Source organism: Phaethon lepturus, unplaced genomic scaffold (genome assembly GCF_000687285.1).
Source record: "Phaethon lepturus isolate BGI_N335 unplaced genomic scaffold, ASM68728v1 scaffold37529, whole genome shotgun sequence".
Lineage (NCBI taxonomy): Eukaryota > Metazoa > Chordata > Aves > Phaethontiformes > Phaethontidae > Phaethon > Phaethon lepturus.
In genome coordinates this window covers 728-11,013 of record NW_010566248.1, presented here as the reverse complement: position 1 = coordinate 11,013, position 10,286 = coordinate 728, and the positions used below count along the sequence as shown (strand labels likewise).

Below are 10,286 nucleotides of genomic sequence, written 5' to 3'. Positions count from 1 at the left end.
ACATTATTATTAATGTAGAAGATTCTTTTTGCTACATAAAAGCATATTGCACTTGTAGATATAAAGCACAGCACCCTTACTTAATTATCACCTTGTAAGTCTTAGTATACCTTATAACTCTGATTTCATCACTTCAAAAACTCAAGCAGATAAAACCACAGCAGACTAAATTACACCTTAACTGCTAATTCAAATAAAGTCATTCTCTTCAGATATGCCTAATGCTGAAAAATAATTTTGGCTGTTCTTGATCAAGAAACTGTAAAGAAACTGATTTACTTGTTTTAGGATTGTGTATGAAACTGTTTAATGTTTCCACACTAATAAGACTATGGTAAATACAGTATTTTAAAAAATATTCTAAGATATAATCTTGTTACAAGAATAAAGGGAAGTGCACAAATGCATTTACAGAGCTGCCTAGATTCTCCAACAGGGATTTAAATTAATAAATACTAAAACTCCTAACAGATCAGATTGAAATCAGTATCTATAAACCCTAAAAGCAGCAATAATTAGCTACTGAAGAACAGACAGTGGGACGTCTTCAAGTTCCAGCAGTAAAATTTCAAATTAATAATCACCGCTGCTAACTCATCTTTTTCACATTTGTCATGAAACTAGAAGGGACTGCTTTTAAGGATAAGAACTGTGAGGTCAAGCCATCTGACATGGTTCATCTTCTGTAGCAGTACACTGTGATGTTCAAACAGCAGTCAGCAGTTGTAGTTGTGCTGTTATAAATTGCTTCACCTAGTAGTCAAACTGTTAATTAATATCAAAAGTTGTTGTCAAAATAAACTTTGTTAATGATCGAAGAGTTTACTGAAAGCACAGATTAATAATTAAGACTGCACACTCATACACTGGCTCATACACCCTGTGTTTTAAAAGAGCAGCGTAGATTCATAGCAGTCAAGAAGAGAAGACAGACTGTGGAGGAATGGCAACAAGAGGTAAAAACAGACGTTTGTGAAAATGAAAGCTTCAGGTACTTCTGCTATTATCAGCTTGCTGGCCAGTGTCAGGGTCTGTGAGGCTGGCCCACCTCGTCTACCATGTTAAGTATATAAGTAGCGATATCATCTTCTGTAGGAGCATCTGAGACCACCCAAGAATCACTTGCCCCAGTCACTTGCCGACGGCAGACAGGACAGCTTCTGTGACGATCACTCCTGTTAGGAAGCCAGAGAAATGAGTATTTTTCACTGATGGTCTCTTCCTGGCAAAAAAAAAGCCAAAATAGCCCCCAAACAAAAAAAGCCCAGCAACCCAGCGAGAACTTCAAGAATGATCAGGTTAACTGGATTAGAACACTTACATATTTTTTTGTTTGTTTAAAAACTTTTTCTTTGTGAGGGAGAATGGCCAACAATTCTGAATGTAGCTCCATTCTTTGAGTGATAAATTTGGAGTCATGTTCTTCATAAGCAAGTTTGCTCATGTTAAAGAGAACGCATCTAGCTACTTGTCCAGAAAGTTTAAATGGAAATCTACAGTCTAAATTAATTCTTCCTATCTTTAGATATTCAGCTGAGGTACTTCAGAAACCAGTCCCCATAAGCCTCCTATATAAAGAGAAAAAGGAACCCTTTTCCTGGGTCATTCAGCCCACTGAAGCTTAGAATTGGTCCCTCAGGATCCCATCCCCCTCCACCGACTAACTCAGGGGTCCCAAGCAGCTATGCTTCTGAGCTGGGAGCCTCTGTCATATGCCTACATTAAGAAGAGATGAACCTTAAAAATTGTATACCAAAAAAAGAATGGTGTAACTGGAATTTAGTTAAGAGTTCAGCTGATTCATTAGCCAAAGTAGAAAAGAATCCGTTCTCCACCACAGTCACTAAACTAAACCCTGTATTGCTGATAGATGTTAAAATATCTTCCCAGAAGAGAGAAATGACAAGTTATACTCTGACATCCAGAGCTTTTTACTCTTGTGGAAGTATGGTGTTATAAGAGTAACTTCCTTGACAAGCCTTTGAAAAAGCCACAAAAAAAATTCTTATGCACAATTTTTGTGACTTAAATGTAAAAGTAATTTCCATTAACTAGTAAAAAAAAAGCCTTTAATTGAGATTATCTGTATCACCTAATGCTAGACTGTCCAAACACCTGCCTGATCCTTGTAGGTCTTCTGTGTGGTCAAAGAGCTATGCTCCACCACAAACCAATTTCTCTCCCTCAGTTTTCCAACAACTGGTGTATAAGACAGATGCAGAAGCTGAAAAGCTGTTCAGTTTACTCTGAAGCTGAACATACATTGTAAGATACATGTTATACATAAATTTGAAGGCGTTGCTATTGAGAAGAAATCTTTTCCTGGAAAAGTCTGATATTTTTAAATTAGTAAATTGTATGCTATTTATTTAAAGTGAAAGCATAATATATGGAAAAAAATCCCTCTGACAGTTATTTCCCAAATAAGTGGTAAGACAATCCAACTTGCCTTCATATTTGCATCATCTTACAAACCATTGATTTTTTTCCTTAAAAAGAAGCTTTTAATAGCATAACATGCCAGCATCAGCATATACCCTGTCTTCTCTAGTTTTTGAGCAAGAATGCAGTAATTTTACAAGAATAAAAAGAGGTAAATTACAAAACAAATGCTGAAAAGCACTTTCAGATCTCGTTTTCCAAAATTAAATTCTTCGTAAGATGTTTACAAATTATGAAATCCTTCTTTCCTTCTGCTGCAGTCTAATTTTACTCAAGCTTGTTATATATCATATGTACAAGAGCTCGCAAGTATCTTCAGCCATTAAATTACATGGGAACTAAGGAATGTCAGACCAAACTGAAACATGTCAGTTAACCAGTATATACTATAAAATAATGAATATCCTTTAGTATGTATTACCATTTATCAATGCATTTCTGGCAGAAACTGTGAGCACATGGCAAGATTAAATCAGAACGCCCATCCATGCAGATGCAACATTCCTCTTCATCTGTCAACTGTTTAACCCTGCAGAAGAGAAAACAGTATTTTCTACCAGATAACTAGTAAGATTTATATTTATGCCCTAATAACTACACTAGTTACTACATTTTTCATAATAATTAGTGATGGACAGAAAAGAACACTTCTGCTTATCTGCAAGGAACATGTAATTTTGTGAATGGACTAGTTACATCATCCCAGCCTATGTCAGCAGTCGTAGCCTCGAGCTACCAACAAACAGCAATAAAAGAACTAAGTTAGATTACGCTTTTTTTTTTTTGCGTGTCATGTGGTGCTTTTGGTTTTGCAAAGGGTTATGCAAATCCTTCTTCATATCAACTAGGACTGTAACTGTTACACATCACATAACTGGGCAAAAGAACAGAACCACTGTCTACATTAAAGGCAGAAGAAGAATCTGCCTTCCTTTCACAGAGTGTCAGGCTGAACTATTTCATAACGAACTTTGTCAGAAAAACATGCATGTTGAGAGGATCACTAGTAGAACACATGTTCACTAATTTCACATGCCATCAAAATGCCAAGAGTTAAACTGCTCATGAGATTGAAAAGGCTAGTTTTAGCTTGCAATACACGAGTTCCTTCATGATTGTTCCTTCAAATGAGGACTCTCAAGTTGATCATTACAGCTTTTCCAGTTAAGCTTCTAGGTGGTGGTGGCGGTGTTGGGTGGAGTTTAAAAATTAGATCACTCCCTGGGACACACATTTTCATTTTATCGGTCTTAGCCGATAGATTAGCCACAGAACTAAGTTTCTGAAGAAACGATAAAATACAAGAGTGACAAACTAAGGAAATGCTTGTCTCTTCATTATCAGAAAGCATAAAACACTTATGGATATTTTGGAATGCTCTGAATAAGAAGTGGATGTTCTAGAGAAATGGGATATTATTCCAGTGGAAGAAGTTAAGAGAAGAAGAAGAATGAAACAGATAATATTTGCTATTTTTGGACAGTGACGACTAGCTCTTGGAGAGCTGAAAATTTTTTTACCCACACAATAGATACATATCTAAAGTACCCAACAGTGGTATCTTCTCAAGCGTGAAAAGGTGCAGAGAATCCTCAGCTTTCACTGACCTAAATAGACGTGTAAAGTTCCCTAATTTCATAGTCATGCTCACTTCCAAGACAGCCAAGTAAATGTTCTGAAATTTTTACGCTTTCCAAAAATCATGATTTGGGAATCTCTTCTGTGACTTGAGACACAGAGGTAGCATTCTAGAAAGAATGGTATTTTGGGAGAGACAGTCTACCTTAATGACTACTGGCGAGGCTGCTTTTGCTTAGGTATCTTGGGAGCTTGTCAAATACAGAGAAATTTTTTAACTGTACAGATTAGCCAGATAATGGACAGCAATTAACATGCTTTTGTTTTATTCTTCAGTAGGTTCTTGGGGTTTCGTTTTCAATTTTCTTTTTGACAAATTACTTGAGAATGCTAGGAGATCTTTTTGTAGAATTACAGATGGTGATTCGCATACAGTGAGAACAGTTTCCAAATCCCTATCTTTTGATTAGCTCACTGTTCTTTAGACTTGCTCCCTTTAATTTCCCACCCTCATGCAACTCTGAGTAGTAACCTTTGATAACACTTCAATTTTTGAGATTTACTGGTGTATATACGAGCAATTATAGTTAAAACGGATGCCCTATTTATAAAGTTTCTGGAACCTAAGATTAGCCACAGAACTAAGTTTCTGAAGAAACGATAAAATACAAGAGTGACAAACTAAGGAAATGCTTGTCTTTTCATTATCAGAAAGCATAAAACACTTATGGATATTTTGGAATGCTCTGAATAGGAAGTGGATGTTCTAGAGAAATGGGGTATTATTCCAGTGGAAGAAGTTAAGATAAGAAGAAGAATGAAACAGATAATATTTGCTATTTTTGGACAGTGACGACTAGCTCTTGGAGAGCTGAAAAATGCCAGAAGGTGAGAAGAATTTAGGCAAATGGGAGGATATCACAGAAAAACAGATTTCCTTGGTGTAAAATACTTGAAGGTGCTTCAACCTGTGTTTTCCTTGAAAAACATGGATAAGATACAAGCTCACTAAATTCCAGCATATTACCAGCATATTAGAAAAGTGTACTTGCTGTTGTTGTTGTTGTTGTTATTTGTCACTAATACTAGCTCAAGAGATGAAGTTTACAAGCATGAAGGATGCTCATCTCCCCCATCTCAAAGTCTAAAATTGAAAAAGAAATTCACCTAGGAAACCTTGCATCTACTTACTGACTTTAGCAATATATGAAGTTGTTTTGCGTAAGCACCTGGGGTTTTTTGTTTGGTTTGTTTGAAGTAAAAAGGCCATTTCCAGATATACATGTGTTCTAGTATAACCATGTATCTTTGAGAAAGAGCAGAAAATATGCTTTCCCAAAAATGTCCACAATTAGCTACCTAATTCTAGCATTTTAATAACTCAGTACAGCCAATAATTTAAGATTATTTGTTCTAAACAAGAGAAGCGGGAAATTAAATGAAAAGAACACAGTCTGCAATCTACTGACTTAGAAAAACCAGCGGGCTATATCTGTAGAGCAACAACATAGCCAACCCTTCTCATTCTAACAGCTGGAGTGCCACATTCTAAAGACAGTTAACTAGCTCAGCAACTTGTTTTGTTAAAATACCAGGCTACCACTTCTTCACTGGTTGATGTAGAGAACTACACCATTTACTACTTTTTCTTGTAAAACCTATCTCTACCTCACTGAGTGAGAACTCTGAACTAATTCAGAAAGTTAAAAGCAAGGAATTACTGGTAGCAACCTTTCCACACAGGGAAAGGGTGACAAGCTTCTTGCTGTTACATTCAGTTTGTACTGAAGTTATTGCAGGTGTTGACCTCAGTCTTTTGCTTTTCCTCTAGTTAACAAAGCAGGATGTCAACATGTGTGAGACAGTTCACATTCTTCCAGTCTTACAAGTTAAATTATTACTATAATTGATGAGTTTCTAGTGGCAACAGCTGGGAACTTTCACATGCCAAAATGTAAAAGAGGAAGAGAAAGTTTAAGTGGAACAATAACAAAATCCGTTTAAACAAACACTGTCAAAACCCCTGGATTTGTAGCTGCAGCTGATTCCATTTCCTCCTGTTTCCTTATTCAGAAGATTCAACATATACCATGTTTGTATCAGAACTGATCTTTAAAACGACTGTTCTGAAGTTAAGATATGGTGGCACCAACAGAATTTCACCCAAGTACACCAAAGCTCTAGTGGTACAAGAGGAGCTGTGCTCTTCACGTTTGTGATGACACAAAGTCTGCATCTGCCAACGGTATGCAGTTTTGATCATTAGGTGTTTGTAGTTCAGGTTTTACACATAATGTCCAAAATATTTATGTTGTAACTGTGGTCAGAAACTAGAGTGTATCAAAATACCTTCCCATCCACAAGCTGGCCTGGCAAGATGACACAGACGTCAAACTCTCAGCAGCTTCTTCAGAAGTACCACTCTGTGCAAGAACTCCTGCTGCTTGACTGGTGATATCTTTATAGAGTTGAATGAACTGATACAAGTTCAAGATTCTGGAAGCTTCCACGATGCCACTTGTTTTATTTATCTTAAGACATAAGAATTGTTTACAATTACATATCAGATTTTTACTTGACACTGCTCTAAATTCTTTCAATGCTCTGCAATTCTCATGGCAGTAGCCACCTTCCCAAGTGTCCATCACTATGTTAGCAAATTGCAGTCTGCTTCAATAAGACTTATGACCTGCAAACACAGCTGTTTCATCATGAGGAATACCACAGTTAAGACTACATTTTTAGGGCAAGACAATTACCATCACTCCTCAAATGGATTAAGTTGTGAGTAGGGACCTAATGCCTCAAAAATTGGGCTAAACTTAGAACAAAGAACGGAATAATCAGTCATTTCATATTTGAACTTAAAATAGCCTACAGGGATGGCTGCCTTAATGAAAACTAAGAGCAAACGTAAAATTACAAACTGCTAGTTTCAAACAAAGTTTGAGAGTTGGTTTGCTTGAAACTGCATGTTAAGATTGCTCAGTGGATTCAGGATCATTTAAGGCTGTTACTTGATAGGATACAGAGGGGAATAGTCTCCTCGGAAAGAGCAAACGTAGTACGTTTTGTCATAGTCTTCAAACTAAGTTAAGCATTTAACTTTTAGATTGGTTTTCTAAGGAATCAGAATATATACAGTTACACTAGTTTAACTAATAATGCTTGGAATTGCTGACTCACTTCTACTACTATCAAACTATATAGTTCCCAGTTTGTTGTATTATTTGATTACCATGACTTGACCTCACAAATCATCTGAATCCGTAACTAATGGGCTATAAGAACTCCACTGGAAGATAAAATTTCTTTAAACTTAGTTATGAAAATGTTTTTGTTAATTTGCTTTTTGCAGAAACTTGGAATTTAGACTTGATTTATCTCAAATAGTATCCTTGAATACATCACCTGTATCAAAATATATACTCAAAATACATGTAGCAGGTGTTGGATTTTACCAGTAAAAGTGACAGTCCTCAAATATCTGTAGACAAAACCCCCACCAAATTAAAATTTTCAACAATCTTACTTTAGTACATATTATCCGAACGGCCACCTTCCAGAAAGCAGAAGAATCAGAACCAGGCTGCACTTCAAATAACAGATGTTTATCCTGTCCAGAAGCTAATTTTGCAGTACTGAAATAAAGAAACATCAGTTTTACATCATGTGCTAGACATGCAACGATCAGCAACCTCAGCCACTGTGGTATTATTTATTGGTCACCTATGTGCTCCTGGTCCTTAAAGAGATTTCATCAATACTGCCCAGAGGCATGAAATTGAAGAGTGACAACCTTCTTAGCATGTCAATATAAAACACGCAGTCCATTTCACTTAAATTGCACCGGGAATTTCAGAAAATGATGTGCCAGTCTTTTGATCTAGCACCAGCAAGCAGGGCTCCTTTATAAACATTTTAATTTATATATACTTTCACTGTTTATTACAGTAATCATACAATCTTGAGGTCCAATCTAAAATGGTTATTTCCTTACCATGTATGTAAAAAAAAATGCGTATTTCAGAGAGTTACATTTGTGCGTTTCATGAATGGCTACATGCAGATGAGGTGTATTTTTGTTAGTATATATTAATAATGAAGCAGTCAAGCGAAAGCTTCAGGTGACCCTGAGATTTTTGGTGTTTTGTTTTGGTTTGTTTTTTCTTTAATGCAACACAGAAACAAAGGCCTACGCCATAAAAATCAGAACAAGCTATGTTACATTCAGGCTGAAGTAAACACTGTGAAGAAATAAAAAATCCCAAACTTGAGTAACTGGTATGTATTTTGGAGTTAATTACATTGAGATATGCTTAGATTCTCAGGCAAAACATAAAGTAATGTTCTTCAAAATCAATTTATGTCTCTACCCAGGAGAGAGCTACCTGTTCTTGAAGGTCATTCATAAAAGTATGACACTGTACAAGACACTTTCTAAACTGAATACAAATTCACCTTAAACATCAAACACTACCAAAAACCACACACCACAAAGCCCCTTTCCAGTGTGTATGTTTCCAGTTCATATCATTTTATACCATAAATATTGGGTAAGAATGACAACTCTGCTTTTTTGTTAATTTCTTTTTACCACCAATGTATCAGTAAACAAAAGGCAGGCTATGAAAAAGTCTTAATTATGCAGCCTTTTCTTTGGGATTATCTTGGTCACTGGTTTCAGATAGTAAGGCACATCTCATCTTTGATGAGGAACAGCACTGCCTGTCCACAGAGCTGGGAGAAATGGTCACAAACAATTCTGTCTCAGGTACTACCTTCCTAGCATAGCTATACGGTCTTTATAGGGCTCGTCTTGCTACTTCCTACCAAAAGTGACGGGCAGAGAGGAAAAAGCATTGCCTCTTTAGGTGGCTGGTGGAAGAGGGAAGACTCAGGGAGACAGGTAGCACTAACAAGAAGATCTGCTAAACGTCTACCTCTTGTGAACTTCTAAAAGAGAAGCAACACTTGCTGGAAGAGTATTGGAGAAAAGTCAATGTAAGGAGGAGAAACAGCTTTGGTTTTGAAGTGTAATTACAACCATCATAGAAACTTTAAGAACTGAAGGAAACATTTCAAAACTAGATGGCCAGTTCTGGCTTAGCCAGCACAGGAGAATATACTGCATACAAGGTGTCTGTAAAACGTGAAAAAAAGAAGGAAACGAAGCAAAGCTTACACATCATTAAGTTCAGCTACTCTTCCCAGAAACTCTTCATACGTTAGGAAACCACTTTCTTGAACCAGAGTGGCATGCTTTGCTACTTTTTCTGGCAACTTGTTAATTACAGTTTGTGTGTGGTTTGAAATTTGTTGACCCATGGTGAAGTTCTTCACCTCAGTTCCGTAGAAAGAAGTTCTCATTCACTTGCAGAGTCTCTGCTAAAAATATTTCAGAGAGTTACATTTATGTGTTTCATGAATGGCTACTCCCTCATTTTCCTTTAGTGTAAGAGTTTAGCTACCCACTAACCAGTCTGATCATTCTACAGTAACACAACTCGAACAGTCACATCAGAAACAAAGCAGAACACTTAGAAGAGACTGGAAGGTGGCATTAACAACTTACGAAAAATGTATTATTTTGCTTACAGCAATACTTATATTAGATAGAGATAACTTTTCACACAGATTTTTCAGCAACTCCAACACACACATATAAATACATCCAATGGAATGGCAAAGAAAATCTTGAGATGACAATGGTGATTTATGACAATCTTTGGTTTTCCTAAATAGTTGTGCATGCGAAAATCAAAATGCCTACAAATAAGTGTATCAATGTATGTCTACACACAGACATTACATTAGGAAATAGCTTTCTTAGGTGAGATTGACATTGGCAGATCAAAAGAGCTCTCACAGCATTCTTAAACTGGTAAGCCAGAGAATCCACGTCAGTATAAACCAATTTAGAAATCTCCCCATCTGCACGAAACACTCAAATTTAGGATAAAATACAGAACTGACTTGCTCAAACCCCTCCAACTGCAACTTATATCACCTTTCCCTTACACTCCTATCTTTTCCCCCCAAAGTCTGCATAAGGATCTAACCTATGCCTTCTGATTCTCAGTCCTTATCCATTTCCTCCCGTTGATCCCTCTCATTTGACATTGCCCCCAAATTTCTCTTTGCTCCTTGTCTCGAAATAGCAGAGGCATACAAATTAATTCTGTCTGTAGAGAGTTTGCCACTTGTAATACAAACCAGTAGTTTCACACCCTTTTAAGATTTCTACAGATAGAGGTCTGCAATGG

At 36.7% G+C, this 10,286-nt stretch overlaps 1 protein-coding gene across 1 annotated transcript; it reads right to left on the bottom strand.

Annotated features, from left to right (window-relative positions):
- Positions 1-845: 845 nt before the first annotated feature.
- On the bottom strand, positions 846-9,408 carry RNF141 (ring finger protein 141). The gene is made up of 5 exons (XM_010295427.1): positions 9,206-9,408; positions 7,553-7,661; positions 6,370-6,551; positions 2,864-2,971; positions 846-1,175 (listed from the first exon to the last, which is right to left on the bottom strand). Exons 1-5 carry the CDS (start codon positions 9,388-9,390, stop codon positions 1,025-1,027), a joined length of 735 nt encoding a protein of 244 aa, XP_010293729.1. The 5' UTR covers positions 9,391-9,408; the 3' UTR covers positions 846-1,024.
- Between the last annotated feature and the right edge of the window lie 878 nt (positions 9,409-10,286).